The sequence below is a fragment of the Mesocricetus auratus genome, unplaced genomic scaffold (assembly GCF_017639785.1).
Source record: "Mesocricetus auratus isolate SY011 unplaced genomic scaffold, BCM_Maur_2.0 Super-Scaffold_100021, whole genome shotgun sequence".
Classification (NCBI taxonomy): Eukaryota; Metazoa; Chordata; class Mammalia; order Rodentia; family Cricetidae; genus Mesocricetus; species Mesocricetus auratus.
In genome coordinates this window covers 3,971,662-3,989,844 of record NW_024429202.1, presented here as the reverse complement: position 1 = coordinate 3,989,844, position 18,183 = coordinate 3,971,662, and the positions used below count along the sequence as shown (strand labels likewise).

General features: G+C 48.3%; 1 protein-coding gene across 1 annotated transcript in view; it reads right to left on the bottom strand.

Moving 5' to 3' along the window:
* The window catches only part of Rftn1 (raftlin, lipid raft linker 1), a 198,542-nt gene that overhangs the window by 7,906 nt on the left and 172,453 nt on the right, over positions 1-18,183 (bottom strand). Inside the window, exon 8 of the mRNA XM_005072413.4 lies at positions 549-652. Coding sequence (XP_005072470.1) covers positions 549-652 — 104 coding nt within the window. The remainder of the gene's footprint in view (positions 1-548; positions 653-18,183) is intronic.

The window sequence follows — 18,183 nt, the reverse complement described above, 5'->3', positions numbered from 1 at the left end:
CCTATTATTCCAGGGTACATGTTCCTTGGCTGAAAATGGATTTAAAATATTAATAAATCAGCTGGTGTGGTGGCACATGTTTATCATCCAGGAGGCTAAGGCTGGAGGAGAAGAGGTTCAAGGCCAGCCTGGGATAGAGTGAGATCCTATCTCAAAGGCAAAAGTCTTCCTCAGAGGTCTCTACCGAAGTCCTTCAGACTCTCTCCCTGCTTCCTTTTCTCTTCCCCACCCACCCTCCCTTCACTGAGGTTCTGTACACATAGTACTACCAAGCCCAGAGCCCAGAGTAGGCACTGAACTGCTTCATGTCTGCTGGTGCGTTGTCCTGCCAGTCCAGGTGGCAAATCTCAGTCCCCCAGGGCAACCCTGACGCTCTGGCCAAGGCTCCTCCAAGTGAGGATGGGAAAGAGAGAAGTAAGTGAAACCCTGGCCCTGGAAGCCGAAGCCAGAGAGTTCAGTGCCAGCGCACAGGCCTGATGCAGAGCTAAGGAGATTACCCACTTCTCAGGAGCAATGACAGGAATCACCACAGTCACCATTCCCGTTACCTGGTAGTCTTGAGTATGGGCGTGGGCAGCACGCAGGTGAGCTGCCATCCGTAGGCCGCCAGTGAGTTCAGCAGGGGTATGTAGTCTGTCTGCACCTCTGCACCCTGAGGGGAAAGGTCACTGTGAGCACTGCTGCCACCACTGGAATCACTCCTCCCACTGATCCAACCGAACAAAGCATAGTAGGGGCTCTGAGGACATGTGCTGAAGACTTGAGAATTGGGGAACTCCTAGGCCAACCTGGGCTATGCAGTTTGGTAAGGAATTAGAGCCCAAAATTCATTCATTTTGATTTATCCTTATCTGGACAAACGGTTTCCAGTGACTTTCACTGAAGAACCACAGTTACCTTCCCCCAAGCCCTAAACCTAGCATATGCTAGCAGAGATGCTCTGGTATCCTGGAGAGTCAGATTACATTTGACAAATGATCACGTCATTTGCATCCAGGTACCACAGCTACACACAGAGCAGCCGTACTGGGTTCTGAGCCCTGTCACTCAGGGGTAAATGAATTCCGGTTGTGCTTTGTTTCTAATTAGGGCCTGAGGACAACTATTTGTCTTTCAGTCTGAAAGTACAGCCCCTCTGGCACGGGGAGCTACATCTAACATATACTCAGCCCTGCCCTGGGTATACACTGGACTCCCCATCTCAGTTAAGTGGCTTAGGAAAATGACACCTACCCAGGTTCTTTCCACCTCAGTACTGTAAGCAAGAGTCCGGAAGGAAGCTGTGTCTGCAGGGGCTGACGGGCTGACTAGAGCCCCAGTACTGTAGAGAGGGTGGAACCGTGCAGGTCTAGGGGCTGATTACCTTCTCTTAGGCTCCTTCTGGAACGCCCATTCCTTGCCCATCACTGTGTCTGAACTAACATCTTGCGACAGACACATAGAAACTTTGTCATCTACTAACTTAGTGGACCCTAAAAACTAGGGCATCATCAGATGGCATCTTGGCCAATAGGTGAGCTCCGTTATCGCCCTGCCCACTACCTCTCTAGTGCTCCCCGCAATGTGTTTTAAACTGGCCTTGACTTACAACTGTCTTTGTTCCATGAAACTATAAGACTTCATGAAACTACCACTATGCTGAAACCTGGAATTTGGGATAACCTAAATCTGTTTTCTAAGGCCATGGTCACTCAAGATGGCTCCAAAATAAACTCTGCCCTTTAGGATGAGGGCTGTGGGTTTGAATCGACAGGACCCACTTGGATCCATTCCCCTTGTTCCTCGAGCTGCGTGCAGAAGAAGGGGCACTGAGGCTCATTCCTGCCTTTGGAGTTCGCAGCACCCAACACGCATGAGAGCAGAGTGAACCCTGGCCTGCTAGTAGGCCAACTTTGAAAGCAAGGAGCACGGGCCCTGGGCAAAGCCGCCTGGCCAGGTACTCAACAGCAGCCTGGGCTTCACTTGGAGATATGCACTCTAGATAGAGCGGGAGGGCAGGAAAGTCCTGCCTTGGACCAGGGAACTGGGAGAAAGGCTGAGGAGACAATCCACTTCCAAGGTTCCTAGAACTGGGTACCAGTTCCTCCCTGGTTACCAAGTCACCTGAGTCTCTGGGAACTAATCCATCCACGTGTTCTAAACTGCAAAGTCTGGGCCCATTCGGTGGCTCTTAGACCTTGGTCAGTACCCTGTGACACAGCCAACAGCTGGGAACTAGGACTTCTGACCACGGCAGAATTGGATAAAGAGCTACCATAGCCCCTTTGTCAATGAGCACGAGACTGCCACCTAGACAGAGGCTCAGGTCCCCTCTGAAGAAAGAGAAAGTGTCTATCAGCTTAGAGCCAGAACCCACCAGCTGTCACATCAGTTCACAGGACGGGTCAGGAGAGAGTCTCTGCAGCCCCCCAAAGCCACTCACACCAGCCATGGCTTAGCAGGAGGCCAGCAGCCTGACCCTCACTTCTGTTGGGCCTCAAGGAAACCTTCCCCCTGGGCTAGGGTAAGCTTCCCAGTGTGAAAGAAAAGCCCTGTGGCTGCTGTCCTAAGAATTCCCTGCCCCCACCCAAACCCCCTGCACTCCTAGCTTAAAGACAGGAGAAAAAAAAAACTATTTAAACCCACACACTCAAGCTTTGCAAGGTTCTGATTACTTGGGCCCATCATGGATAACCTTCCCACTTTATCAAGCACTGTGACAAGCTACCACAATCAGACAGTAACTATAGCAACCATGTCAAGCTTTGGCGCCTTCACAAAGCCCTGCACTGCTAAATGCGGTCTTTTCATTGGTGGCTGCAGCCAGGCCAGGTTTCTCTCTGCAGGAGCCCAGAGCTGCAAGACAATGCGTAACCCCTGCGAGCAGGCTGACCTGCCAGCTCAGACAGGCCTCTCCGGGCCACTTCTGTTTCATTCCATCCTATTTCTCTCCTAGGAGAGAAAAACAGCAGGAATTCTCCCAAACATGCCCTCCCGGCCCCGCCCGGCGAAGGTAGGAAATGTCAGCCATGGGGTGCTGAATCATAATGACCAAAAGGAACAGGGAATATACAGAAAATCTACAGCGCTTGGGACGGTCGAGCTCAAGTGCTAATTTCCAGCTGTCACTCAGAGTCGACGAATAAAATACAGATGGAGGGGGAGGGGCACCTGCCACGCTCTCCCACTTGGACCTTTTGGGCTGGTTTCTATTTAATTCATGTTAAATATGGTTTTCCATAAGCACCCATGGATGCTGTTTTACTTGTTCCCAATACTCCTACTGTCGTTTCTAAAGTCAGATGAGCCCCACACTGTAAGTGGAAGACACTTTTAACTCCATTAGCCCAGAAAGGTGTCAGGAAAGAGATCCCGATGGAAGGCTGCTTTGATCTGCTTTTTTGTGCCACTCCTGTGAAGGAGAAGAAAGCACCCATGGTACACAAGAGCCAACCCCTTATCAAATGAAAAGACATTTCTTTCTGTAAGCCAGAACAAAAACTTTAATTAACTCGCCTCTCCATGTTGGATACCTAATCTCTCATCACACCTGGAGCGTAAAAAAAGTGGAACATGTCCTGGGTTTTGGGTTTTGTTGTTGTGTTTTCCAACATGTATGAAAGGAATTAATTTGTATTTATGGCCCTTTCCCGCTTTGATCCCTCATTAGCTTCTCCAGTGGTTGCAAATCAGCTGAAGAAACAGACAGACAACATAAGCTAACCCTACCCTCCGAAGATTATGACAGGGAATATACAGCTCACTGAGAAATCCATTTGACTTCTGAGTATTTCTAAAGATCCTCTCTGCAGGGAAAGAGTGGGGAGGCCACACACTGGTCCAGTAAGAAAATTTGTAACTCAGGTGTCAATGTCGTCTTCTTTTTTTCTTGTCTCCAATTTCTATTGCATAATTTTAATTAAATCAAAAGTCAGTGTGTTTGATTATAGCTTTGCAAAAACTGCTCAGTGCTTGTAATGGGCCTGGAAGAAATAAAAATCTTCTAAGGAAACACATTTGTCTCTCAGTTTTAAAGGAAATCCGCACCCCAAAACCAGGGGAATAAAACAGGCCCAAGACTTCAAGAAACCGTCTCTCCATTCATGCCCGTGGAATTCTGGGACTCAGGAATCCCCATCACACAGTGTGGGTCCCTGAGGAAGTATAATGGACAAGTGGCTCATCCCAGGCCCTGCAGTTTCTAGAAGGAGTTTATGCCCTGCAGCTCCTGTGTTCTCCACTACAGAAACTGAGCCTCCCACGGGCAGGGAGTTGGGGACGCCAGCCTCTCAGACCAACCAAGCCCCACTCATGCTGTTTTGATGTCCAGCTGTCTGTGCCTTCGCCTCCCTCCTCTGATTTAGTTCTTACACTTGGTGCTGGACACCAGGAAGGACTTCCCAGTGGGTCCTTCTCCGTTCCTCATCCCCCATTCTCATCTTAACCTTCCAAGGACAACACCTTCCAAACTAAACCGTAGCCAGTATGTGACCCAGAGACTTCACCCATGCCTTCTAACACGAGCGGGATGGCGCCAGAGAGATTTGTCTTAGCTCTATTGGCAGAACGGTGATCCACTCTGTGGGTCTTTGTCTCAGCCTCTAAACCAACCTCCAGCACTCGAGAGGGCCGTCTGCCATTTCTGGAGCCCACACACAGCACTGTACAGGCAAGAGTCATGTAGACCCCAGCGGCACACTGGGGCTTCAACTCTGTGTCAGACCCCAGACACGGTAGTCTTTCCTTCTTCTGGACTGTTCCCCACTTGGGAGACTTTTGGGAACTTGGTTTTGGTGACATTTCCAAACTGAAAGATACTTCATAAGGAAACAAGTCCCAGACTGTTTAGACCTACACTATGGGCGATGGGCCCTCTGCAGAAAAAAAAATATCAGGGCTCAAGTCAGATCTATGTCTGGCGTCAATATGCCCAGGACAACCAAAATCACTGGCCTAAATTCGCTCTGTTCAATGGGTCAGAAGCTCTCCAGGTGCAAGCCCTTTTTATCTCCACTCCATTGTCCTTCCTTCATTCCTTCTTTTCTGCATGTCTGGCTTTATTAGCCTGAACTTCTGAACTTAATCCCCAGACTCTCTCTGGTTTTGACCTGCCTCATGAGCCTACTCGTAGACTGTGGTCACAGCAGGACCAGAGGGGATTCTACGTATAGAGGTGGTGGCAGATTGTCCTCTTTATGCTGTCTGAGAAGCTCACTCTGGAGATGGGATCCAGCCCTCCCACTACAGACTCAATCATGTTTGTCTCACGATGACCTCCATAGCCTGCCCTGGGTCTGGCTGGCCCCTCACTCTGTAACAAGGAAAAGGAGAACAAAGTACCCTTAAGAACAACTAAGGGGCAAACTATTTTCAATATAGATTGCTGTTATAAATATGGTAAAATCAGCTAATGGGATGCTTATCCATATAGAGGCTTTCTGTCTATAAATCATCAACTAGTAATTCCAGCATAATAGTTTTGAGGGGCCTCCTTAGCTGATTTCTAGGGGTACTGTACACGTTTACTCTGTACTGCTACATACACCCGCCCAAAGCTCAAACATTGTAACGATAGCTGCTCCATCTACAGATAAAAGGCTGTCTTGTGTGCTCTAGAAGGTTACCTGGGCATGTTAATTTAGTACATTACCCTGTGTGTGCAGTTTGGACTCAGCTTTCTAAAACAGGGATGGTTTCTTTGCACCAATTAACCTCTCTCTCACCAGCTCTCAGGAAGAGAAACTTCAGATCAGCTCGGCGCCCTTCAGGGCCAACGTGATTTGGCTGCCAGGGTACTCGGGCGGGCTAGACCTCACGACTGCTGCCAATGGAGGGATCTATGTCCTGCTCCCAGAGCAGTGCTGTTTCTACATCAGCAACTCCAAAGACGTAGAGGCCAGACAGAGAATTCGGCAGCAAGCCTCCTCCTCTGATGGGCTCCGTTTCCCTGCAGCCCTAACTCCCCGCCTCCCCGCCCCCTCCTCACTGCGGCTGGCTTCACACTCGCGGCTTCACACTCGCCTCTTCACACTCATGGCTTCACACTCACGGCTTTACACTCGCCTCTTCACACTCGCCTCTTCACACTCACGGCTTCACACTCATGGCTTCACACTCACGGCTTCACACTCTCCTCTTCACACTCGCGGCTTCACACTCACGGCTTCACACTCGCCTCTTCACACACTCGCCTCTTCACACTCGTGGCTTCACACTCATGGCTTCACACTCTCCTCTTCACACTCACGGCTTCACACTCATGGCTTCACACTCGTGGCTTCACACTCTCCTCTTCACACTCATGGCTTCACACTCACCTCTTCACACTCATGGCTTCACACTCACCTCTTCACACTCACGACTTCACGCTCACCTCTTCACACTCATGGCTTCACACTCGCCTCTTCACACTCACATCTTCACACTTGTTCACACTCGCCTCTTCACACTCGCCTCTTCACACTTGTTCACACTTGTCGCTTCACACTCACGGCTTCACACTCGCATCTTCACACTCGCCCATTCACACCTGCGGCTTCACACTCGCGGCTTCACACTTGTTCACACTCATGACTTCACACTTGTGGCTTCACATTCGTCACTTCACACTCACCTCTTCACATTCGCCTCTTCACACTCGCCTCTTCACATTCGCGGCTTCACACTTGCCTCTTCACACTTGCCGCTTCAGCCTGTCTTTAAAGCAAGTTACAGAAGCTTCCCCTGGGCCACCACGCAGGATGAAGTACAAACAGTGCTTCTCCTAGAGTCACACCAGGCCCCTAAACTTCCAAATGATGCCCCCTCTGCCAGCAGGAAGTAGCCAGACACAGAAGCAGTGCCCCCAGATCCCTTATATGTAAATGTCTGGAATAAAGGAAATCTTCTCATCCCCAAACCAAGGCCATACAACTGGCCTAAGGCTCCAAGAAACCTTCTGCCCCCAGAACTCTGGAAAGCAGCCAATCCCATCCCAGCCTGGAGCCCGGAAGCACCGAAGCAGGCAATCTGACCTACCCCTCCCAGTTTCTAGACCCTCCCACTTCCCTTCTTTGCACTGCGAAATCTGGTCCTCATAGCCTGCGCACTGTAGCCTCCTGTACCCTTGGATACGCAGCCAAAGCTTTTGAGGGCATCAACCTCGCGGACCAATACGTCTGCTCTCACCGCTTTGAAGTTGAAATGAGTCCACTCTTTCGTTTTCTCCCACTGATTTATTTCTTATAAATCTATCAGGGCACTGAAACAATGGATCCCAAAGAAAGGGAACATCCTTGGGAAAGGCCCTCATCGCAGGGGAACGTGTCTCTTAGAGATTCCATGGAGTTCTAACAACTTGTCAGGACACCTTACAACATGAAGGAAAAGTCCCCCCCCCAAAAGTTTTGCCTGCAGAGTCTGATTAGGTCAGTGAAACGGAGAGGCTGGGCTGTCACAGGTTCAGAAGCCAATTACCTTATCTTGGGTTAGCTTTGCCGCTTGAACAGTCATCTCTTGCCCACTTTTGTGTCAGAGCTAACATCAGGTGACTAATAGCGACAAACCTTTGGAATCTAATAACAGAACATCCACTCAGAAGCTAAGGATGCCGTCAGATGATATCTGAGGTCTACAGGCGTGCTCCCCCATCTTGCTGTAACTGCCTCTCTGGTGTTTCCACCAGGGTGGTTTTAATCTAATTGATTCATGGATTTTCATTGTTCTGCCACTGTAAAACTTCATGAGACTACTCCCATGTGGGAACACAGTACCTGTGGTAACCTAGCTTTGTGTTTCCTGGGCCACGGACATTCAAATCAGGCTCCAAAATAAACCATCTCTCACTCTCTTTGAAGCCCAGACAATGAGGGGTCAGCCACGGGCAGGACCACACCAGGACTTTCTATTTCCACACACCTTGGCCCTTCATTTGACTTTAATCTCATTTCAAGACCATGAGAGGACCTGGAGGGGGGTCCACTGGATCTTTCGGACTATCTTCCAAACATGATCATATCTCATAACACTTTTTACTGCTTTTAACTATTTTAATTGACTTATTGAGGATGGGTGGCCAAACATGGCATGGGGAACAGGCTGTGGGTGCAAACTTCAGTAACGGGCTGAGTTATGTTGTGACCATGCCTCTGTTTATGTCATCCTTCATTTTTCTTGACATTTACCACCCCCATCTCCCCGAGAGTCACAGGAGCTCATAATTAATACATTCTATGAGTTACGATCTAATTTATGCCACCATTCATCATGTCTTTCAGTGGAAGCCACCATTTCTGAAGCTCCCCAGATCTGTGGTCCAATCTGGTCTGGCTGCTCCCTACGCCTTGTTTTCTCTGCTCAGAGTCTCTGACTTCCATGCTCGTTTTTGTTTCCTTCTCTCTGGAGCACATCCGGTGTTCTTGTTTTTAGTTCCTTCTTGTTTCTCTGGAGCACATCCGGTGTTCTTGTCTTTAGTTCCTTCTTGTTACTCTGGAGCACATCCTATGCTCTTGTTTTTAGTTCCTTCTTGTTTCTCTGGAGCACACCCTGTGTTTGAGGAGGCACTGATGATGATTCATGGGACTAGGTTTAAATATAGGCTAAATATAATTTATTTCGGGGAGAAGTCACGTACACAAGAAGCAGATAGCCGGTGCAGGTTCCCGCTCTAAGGATCCGCACAGGCTGCTCCCTGTGACCCTACTGGATGCAAGAGAACACCACCTGCTACCCGGGGACCCCAGACTCACTCCCCATGTTCTCACCTGTGGCCACGCCCGCTACAGGTGTGGGCAGGGTAAATATGCTCTTGGTTCTAGTTCCTTCTCATTTCACAGGAGCGCATGCACTTGTGAAAATGGAGCAGTTTTTAATATAGCAGCCTGGGGAAAGGGACGATGTCATGGAAGAGAGGAAAGAATGATGTGCTACTTTGTTTGATGGGAGGCAGCTGCTTTTACAGTCCCTGGCCTGGAGAAATGCCTGCCTTCTTTCTCGCATGGGCCAGGAATTTAGATTCACAGTCTAGCACAGCTCCCTTCCTGAATCCCCATTCTACTGGTTTAGGAGCAAGGCCTTATCTAGCGATTATCTAATGTATAACTCTGAGCAGGAGACAGCCCCCTTCTCTGATCACAGACTCGGTCACCTAGCAGACTGCCTGTAACTCTCCAACACTTAGATTTCGGATACAAACACGCTCCAGATACCAGCCAGGCTAGAGAGGGGCCCCGTACCTCCTACTCATCTGCAACTGTTAGGTGAACTCTAAGCACACCTCATGCTGAAATGAACCATAACACTTTATTTCTTACAACTCAATATATATTATTAAACATTATTTTTTCCTGAGTGTGGCCTGTTGCTGTGCTTCGGGAATTTTTAGTATACTTAAACACCACGGCATTTTGCTCTAATGTGAGCTTTTTTATTCAAGACTGCATGCTTGATGGGTGTACTCTCTGTGGGTTCTTGTCCTTCCCTTCTGAAAAGTAGTCTCTTTTTACAAAGTCATCGTTGATGTCTCCCCATTCTGTCTTCTTTCTTCCAGCTGACAGTCAAAATCATTGTTTTAATTTCATTACCGCGCTACTCCTCACTATGTATTTTACTTGCAAGGGATCTCTTCATCTTCCAGCCCTTTTCATTTTCATATGCTTGGAATATCCTGCATTCCCTACTTAAGACCTTAAGTTCTTTTACCACCCAAGTCTTCCTTTCTTCTTCAGAGCAGCCTGTCTGTGTGTCGTGGGCACTTGAACATTATCTCTGACCCCTGGGTCACCATTACCAGCAACTTGAGAGAGGCAGGGCTATGCGGCTTATCCCAGCATGCCTTGGTTTCCTCACTACAGTTAGCTGCTAATCTCTTCGTCTCATCGAGGTTATAGCTTCTTCCACGTGACAGATAATTTGCATTCCTCCACCTATAACTTTCACAAGCACCCATCGTGTTCACTCTCTTTCTCTAGGGCAGCTAGATCCCACCATGTATGGACCAGGCTAGCTTAGTGCCAGTACCCATGGGGAACACCACATGGCAGGCTCTCCTTTGACCTGAGTGTTCTTGCTGTCATCAGTTACAGTAACTCTTGGTAGTTACGTTCTATAAAGACCACAAAGTTAGTGAAACTGAGACACTTGTTCTTAAGGAAAATGCAGTTAGGATCTTGGTAGTTCCTGTATTTTTGTTACCCAACCAGCACGTAACCTTGTTTGTGTTTCTTTTTTTGCTGAAATACTCACTTTGCTTGCTGTATCTTGCTGATTTTGCTCAATTTTCAGCCAGCGGCACGAAACTGAACAGCCTTGCACGTGCTCTGTAGAGCCCACCACAGGGCCCCATGCTCAGGAGCCTCAGCCTCTGCTTTTAACAATGGAATCACCAAAGATGCCTGGCGGGGTGGCACACGCCTTTAATCCTAGCACTCAGGAGGCAGAAGTGGGAAGATACCTGTGACCTGGAGGCCAACCTGGACTGTACATAAAGTTCCAGATCAGTCAAGACCGCATAATATGACAGTGTTAAAAGGAAAAAAATCACCAGGGAAAAGAAGGAAAATGCGACCCAAGCAGACCATGAAAAAGACATGTGTTTATGATACAAGCCCCAAACAAGGAGGCAGAACATGGCTTTGTTTAGCCCAGGCTGGAACAATGGATGCTGGGTGGTTCAAATGCTGTGCTAATTCGGCATATATGTACAAATGACATGAGTTCACTGTGTCAGGGATTGATTCTACGGACATATTTAGCAGGCAAGAGAATTCAGTGATACAGGATCTGTGGGTGTGAGCATCAACTTGGTCTGCTTCTCATCTGCATCATTCCGTTAGTGCCTCTTCCCTGGGATTTTTCAGAGGACATAAATGCCCATCTCCAACTCCTCCCATTTAGATCAGCTTTATTAATTTACCATTTAAAGGGCCCAGTGGATTCTCCCTCTAAAGAACAGACCGCAGAAGTAAAAAAAAAAAAAACAGGAAAACAAAAAACCAGTACATTAGATTACATACAAATCTACCTGCACGGCAAAAGACACGATGCGTAAATTTAATAGACAAAATGGGCAAAACCTAATCTCAAATCATAGAATGTTAAAAACTGACAAGAAAAAAAATGATCTAAATTTTAAAAGAGACAAGGACGTGACAACGAGGGAAAGAAACACATTAAATAACCATTAAACATGCGGAAAAGCTAACCATCTCATAAGAAAATAAATGCAAATTTAGCTACCCCGAGGCACTGTGTGTTACATACAGAACCTTCCAGAGTGAGAACCTGCTGTTTACCAGCCTGTCAGGAAACAAGTGTCCTCGCACACTGCTGATAGGAGCGCAACCCGAGTCAACCCTCTCAGAGGACAACTTGACAGCATCCTCCAGAGTTACAAATACATCTACCATTTACCCTTTGACCAACAAACCAAGTTCTGGGAACTCATTCTACATATAAAAAATGGGGTGGGGTGCAAAGCTCCTCTGGAGGACCGTCTGGAAAACTGTTTAGCAGGGAGACCCTGGCAGCTGCTGCATCGCCACCAGCCTGGGACTCGCCAAGGGCGGCTTCATCCCTACAGTTTAGAGGCTCTGGTGCTGGATCAGGGCAAACAGGACAAGGGGGGACACTTCGCTCCAGGACTGAACGGAAGCGCCCTGTGGAAACACCCGGGGAGGCACCAAGTGAAAAGGCGCGTGTAAGCATCACAGTGTGCCCTAAAGATGTCCATACCCCAGAGCTCAGGAACAAGTTCTCTGACACAGCTACAACATCTGGCATGCGTCATGAAGGATCCCAGAGCTGATGGTTTATCCTAAGTTATCTGGGTGTGACCAGCATAATAAAAAGGACCTTCTAAGGAAGAGGCAGGGAATGTCAGGAGTCAGAGAAGGGGACATGATGACAGAGGCAGAGACTAGAGTGATGCGGGAAGGGTCCCAGAGTCAAAGGACGGAGGAGACCTCTAGAGGCCGGGAAGGCAAGCAACAGATTGTCTTCTGCCTTCTCCAGAAAGTGTGGTGTGGGCTCACACTTGCCTTTAGCCTCGTGGTATCTGCCATGGTCTGAATGTGAAATACATCCAACATTCTTCTGTTCTGAATGCTTGGTCCCTAACTGGAGGCCGTGGAGCCCTGAGGAGGGGAGGGCTACCTGGAGGAGGAGGTACGGTACTAGAAGTGAGCCTCTGCAGGCCACAGCCTAGCTCCTGGTTCCCACGTACCTTAACCACCTTCTGCTTCCTGGCACAGGGCGTGCACAGTCTATGGTGCATGCTCCCACCACCACGCCTCCCCTGTTGTGAAGTATTAAAACCCTCAGAAAGTAAGAGATGAAGTAAATCTCTCCTTGATAAGCCATTTGTCAGTTATTTTGGTCACGGCAATGTTCATTTCTGCCTTCAGAGAGTTTGGAGGCGTTGGTCAAGGGAGGGGAGGGGGAAAATGCAGGAAGAAATAAGGCTGGGTACTGGGCTCCCTGCTGAGGCAGGGTAACAGAGGAAGACATGGGACAAACAGGTCATATTCTTAGATGAGGCAGCCCAAAGGTAAGGCCGGAGGAGGCTGCCACGGTGGGAAAGGGAGCGTTTCACCTCCACTATCAATAGAAAGTAGAGGGACACTCAGAAAACCCCAGTCCCCTAGTATCTCAGGGGCTAAGGCCACGCCAGTACCATAGTTCTTTCGTGAATCTCCAGTTAGTCAAACTGGGTAACTCTGGGCACTTGGAAGCAAAGCTGTGGAGCTCACACCACAGTCAGTGGGCAGGCGTTTGGGTTGGGAGCTCATGGGCTGCGAGGGCAGCAGGAGAGAGAAGGGAGAACTTGGCCCTCCACCCTCTCTGAGGAGAGGGCAGATCTCTCTGAAGCTGACACAGGGCAGCCCTGCTATCTCCTCCCCTCAGGCCTCAGGCATCCGTCAGGCAGGACAGAGTGTCTGCCAGCCCGAGGGAGGGACAGGCAGGCTGGCTGGCTGGAGTCCTTGTTTTCCTCTTTGTTTTATGCACAATGCCCCAGAAAAACATTTTGCTGATGTGTAATTAGGCTAACATAATAGCGCCTCTGAGAACAGCCATCTCATTTTAGACAACTTTGGCTCAAAGGGAATAAAGGTTTTTTTTTAATTGTTTTGTTTTGTTTGTTTTATTTTTATTTATTTTTTTGTAGGAAAGGGGGGCAGATGAAAACGTATGTAATCCAGTTCTCTCCAGTTCTGAGACTCCTCGGCAGCCAGGGCTGTGAATTCACATTTCTGCTTGTCTCCACCGAACAAATGACAGCAAACGGCAGCCTTTGAGGGGCTCAGTACAATAGCGTATAATAGATGGTATTATTATGTGAAGTACACTATTTACAAAACGGCCCCACTGTTACCTCCCTGCCCAGGACCCCTTACAATACGCCTGCAGCCCCCCCACTTAGAGGGGGCATTCATCTTCCCACTGCCTGAATTCAGCCTGCTCCCAGAACTAACCCCGACGAACAGCCCAACCCTGACGGACAGCGCCTGGCAGCTGTGACCACAGAGTTCTGGACCCAGGCCTCAAAGGGCTTTCCTGTACCTACTTTCTCTCCCAGAACTTTGCCTATTTGGTGAGGACCAGCCTAGGCTAGCCTGTTGGATGGTGACAGGCAAGTAGCCCAGACAAACAGCAGACAGGTGCAAGATGCCATCTTGAACCATTCAGGAGCTACTTAATGCCACAGTGCCTGCAGACTTCCTCAGCACAGTCAGCGAGGGCCCTATTTTATTCACTAAGCCTAGGGTGCTTTACCAAGCAGCAGAAGCTAACTGGTGAATTGTCCTTATTCTAGCAAGAGCGCAAACACTGAGGAAAATCTCTAGTAGGAAAAAAATCGTAGTGACTGGAAAGGAATAGCAGAAACAGCTAGAACTTGGCGTGGGAGGATTTGGTGCTGCTCACTTTTCACCATCAAGGCTGGCTCATGCAGCCCCCACATCCTTCATGCCGGGCGCATTGTGACCTTGCATTTCCTCTGGAGCCATGATGTCTAATTTATGGTAACCTAGACGACGCCAACAGCATCACTAGCGTACTCTGGGAAGGAGAGATAACAACTCAGAACCAGGAAGCACATCCCAGCTCCCGCCGTTGCCTGGCATCTCCTACAGACCCATTCCTAGCTGGCAGGGAAGTCAAACCTGCACGTGTGAGATAACGCTTCTCTGGTTCTGGGTACCGAGCCTTGGCTGTTGTGTGTGTCTTCTCTGGAGTTGGGCAAGGGGACAGGTCACAGATGAAGGGCAGGAGGCAGCCTGCTGTCCCTTGATCCAAGCTGCCTGCTGCCGCGCGCTTGAGCTGGCAGGGTGAACACCAGGCAGGGAGTGCTCAGCACACAGGGCTCCGTGGCATCCGGACGCTAATGAAGCCGGACGTTTGGAGGTCAAGAGCATGATGGCTTGGGCAGGTCCTGCAGATTAGTGGGGCAGACGCTGAAGTTCTTAGTGCAAACATTAAGCAGCTCAAAGCTGCTCCACACTGTCAGCCAGCCATGCAGAGGGACCACATGCTGTGGCAGCCAGTGTGTGTGTGTGTGTGTGTGTGTGTGTGTGTGTGTGTGTGTGTGTGTGTAGGGGGTTGTGGGGGGTGATGATAACTTGCAGCCTCAGGAGCTGGCTTCTTACAGGGGCTGAATGCAGAGGGCTAGTCTCCCCTCTCCACAGACTTATTAAACAAGACACCTCCTTCCAGGGACTTGCCAAGTCCCTACCACTCACTTTGAAGGGTGAGAAGAAATTACATTTTCTGGGAATAAGTGGAATTTATCAACTTGTTTCTCTTTAGACAAACTGGTTGGAATATTTCTAACCAGTTTTTTTCTTACTTTGTTAGAGAATAAGAGTGGAAGGGGGTTCTTCCTAAAATACAGGATTAATTAAAAGATATTTATTTTAGAGTGGAAGGAGTAGGGAGGGAGTCAGTTTATCCACAAAAAACTTCAAAGACTCTATCATCTTTACAGACTGGGTTTACCAATAATCACAAAATGCTAAGCCAGAAGTCATCTATGAACAGCAATTAGAACAGCGTTCATAGGGGGAGGAACAGAGATCATGGGTCAGCCAACCGGACAGCCAGCAAGGACTGGACCACAGAGCATCTGTGATTTTCCTCACCCTGGACTCAGGGAACCACTTTCCCCATCAGTGCTAGGGCCATCAGCCAGTCAACATTCTCTCTTGTGGTGACCCAACTGTCAGTATCATGTTGCTATGGTTACCAGCATTTTAGCGCTACTCTCCCCTCTTTTCCAACTAAATTACACTGCTAATTTCCCAGCATGCCTTCAGAGACACCAGCACCTGGCACACTCGTGTCTATTACTATTTCTGAGGTACCCCAAAGCTCCAGATGAAATATCCAGCCTTCAGGACACGCCAGACTCTTGACCATTCAATCTTGGGCCCCCTCCTCAGAGGGAAATCCATCTAAAGCCTGCTACAGCAGATGTGCTGTTGGGCTCCCATCAGCATCTGGACTGTGACCCACCAAAGGATGAGTTAATGAATTAAAAATAACCAAGTCAAGAAGACTCCAATGTTCTCAGAGAGCCTGACTCACTCTGGGAAATCTTCCCACAATCCTCTCGTCCTGCCTCATCAAGCCGACTATGGCACATCTGACCTTACTTCCTGTGCCCTTCTGCATTAGAACATGGTTCCCACGAAGGCAGGAAGGTCCATTTGCTCCTGCTGAGTGAGTAGAAGAGTCTTAGCCACGTGGAGGGTGGGTTCTGTCCCTGTGTTTTATAGTTTCAGTTTAATCAAATGACCATGGGTCACACTTAACAACAACACGGCATGAGGTGAGTTGGAGTTCTATCTACCAGGACCCTTCCTCTGTTTCTCTCTTTCTGGGCATTCTGTACGTGGGAGTCGTAAATACACTCATACAGAGAGCCGCCTTCGTACTCTTTGCAACGTGCTCAAGACCTTTGGGTGCTTCTGTGAAATAACTGGGGGACTGAACTGGCCATGTGTAAATCTGTCCTTTTCCCACTGTGTCCCTGGGGAGTGTGCTGGTGAGTCATCTTATGAGAAGACACTCTGTCACAGGCTATTAGGAAAATGCAAATTAAAATGAGAGACCTCCCACACATGCTAGGATGGTGAATTCTAAAACACCAACAGTCACCAAAGTCTAGGCTAGGAAATGAAAGGACAAGAATTTTCAGCTGCTGCAAAATGACATTTCCACTTTAGAAGATACCTTGGCAATTTCCTACAAAGTAAATACGCTGGTATCACGGCCCGCAGTCACATCCCTTGTTTTTTACAAGAGAGCTGAAAGCATCTGTCCACATAAAAACCTGCATGTGTGGATGTTTACAATGGTTTTACTCATAAAATCGCACCCGAGATGTTCTTCAGTAGATAATGGAGGAGTAAAACTAGTATCCCAGATAATGGAACTTCATTCAGCACTAAGGATAAATGAGCTGTCATTAACAACCAGTCAAAACGCTCATCTGGAATGATTCCGTGGAGCTCAGGAGCACTCCCATGCTTCAGACCCCATCAGCCATGCAGGGCAGTCCACGGGCTCTCAGTGTTTGTGTGTCTACCAGATTGAACACAACCCAAGGAAGACAGGAAACAGAACGAGGCGCGGGAGGACATCGCGGGCCGTGAATAAAGACCTCCCTCCGTTACAATGTGCCCTTGCGAGAGCAGCGGGCTGTGTTCCAGCCGTACACCCTTACCTTTTATTGTAATTAATTAAGGGGTCCTGGGAATTGCACCCAGGACACTGCACATGCCAGGTAAGTGCTCTACTACTGAGCTACCTCTCCAGGTTCCCTTTTACTCTTACTGAAATTGTTGACTTGGGCTGGGTAACTATGATCTTAGTATTTGGGAGATGGAGGCGCGGGATTGCTGTGAGCTTGAGGCTTTGGATACAGAATGAGACTGTTTCAAACCAATACATTTTTATTGGCCACATTAACTGCCAAGGAGTGACAATGAGTGAACACTTGACTACATTAATGCATCATCTGCGTCAATTCACCTAATATACCTCAGGTCTCTATGGAAAACTATTTGCCTGTCTTTCTCTATGTGACTCAATCTGTCCAGATGTTAGAAAGAAACTAGGCCAGTTTCTGTTGCTATGACAAAATACTCCAGACTGGGTATTTATATGAGAAATGGCTTATTATTCATTTTTTATTATTTTTAAAATCAAAGATAGCCTTCAGGGACTTTTATTTCCCAAACCTCCTTCCTTCTTCTTTGCACTGATTAGCCAATCATATCAGATTGGGAGGCCATTTCCCACCAGTGGAATGAGACAGTCACCGTCTACATCCAGGATGAAAGGCAGAGGCTATCCTGGGCCCAGGGTACTTGCTAGCCTTGATTGGGTTCCAGAGTGCCCTTTCTGCAAAAAAGAAATTCCCTTGCTGGGTAGCTTTTGCATTGTCCATGTGTTTCTTTGTGTAACACAAAGATTATTCTTTGTTTCCAACAATTTATGAAGTTATACATTTAAACGTTTTAATTTAATTTTATGTCTGCTTGTTTTGCCTGCAATATGTCTGTGTGCTACATGTATGCTTGCTGCCTAAAGAGGCTAGAGAGGTCAATGAATCCCTTGGGACTAGGATTACAGGCAGTTGAGAGCGACTGTGGGTATTGGGAATGGAACTTGGGTTCTCTGGAAGGCAGCCAGTGCTCTTAACCACTGTCACTCCAGACCTGAGGGAGTTTTTTAGCTCATACATTTGGATCCTGACAGTCCAAGATCAGACAGGTTTGTTTAAGCTTCTAGTGAGGGCCATGTGTATGTGGGTGACCTCACTTAATAATTACCTCCTCCCACCACAAACTAACTCCCTCTGTGAGAACACTGCTAATGTCAAGTCAGGAAGACAGAGACAGACAGGCATGCCTATAAGTCATAGGATGATTAACTCTGGGACCCAGCAACCCAGAAAGTCCCTTGGACTGCCCCTGGCCATGCCAAGGACTTTACTACTTCCCTCCAGCAGACAAAGAAAACCAGTTACCTAGGACAGACAAAGAAAGATCTACCCCTTCCGGTTGGTAATATAAAAATCCCCTGGGACCTCCCCTACAAAACCATGGTCTCCTACGCCACATGCTTGCTGGAGCTCACCCCCACTCGGTGGAGTGCACTCAAGGTTCTCACTCCCCTTACAAATAAACACATATGCTTACTCCTTTGCGTCCTGCTCAGTTCCGT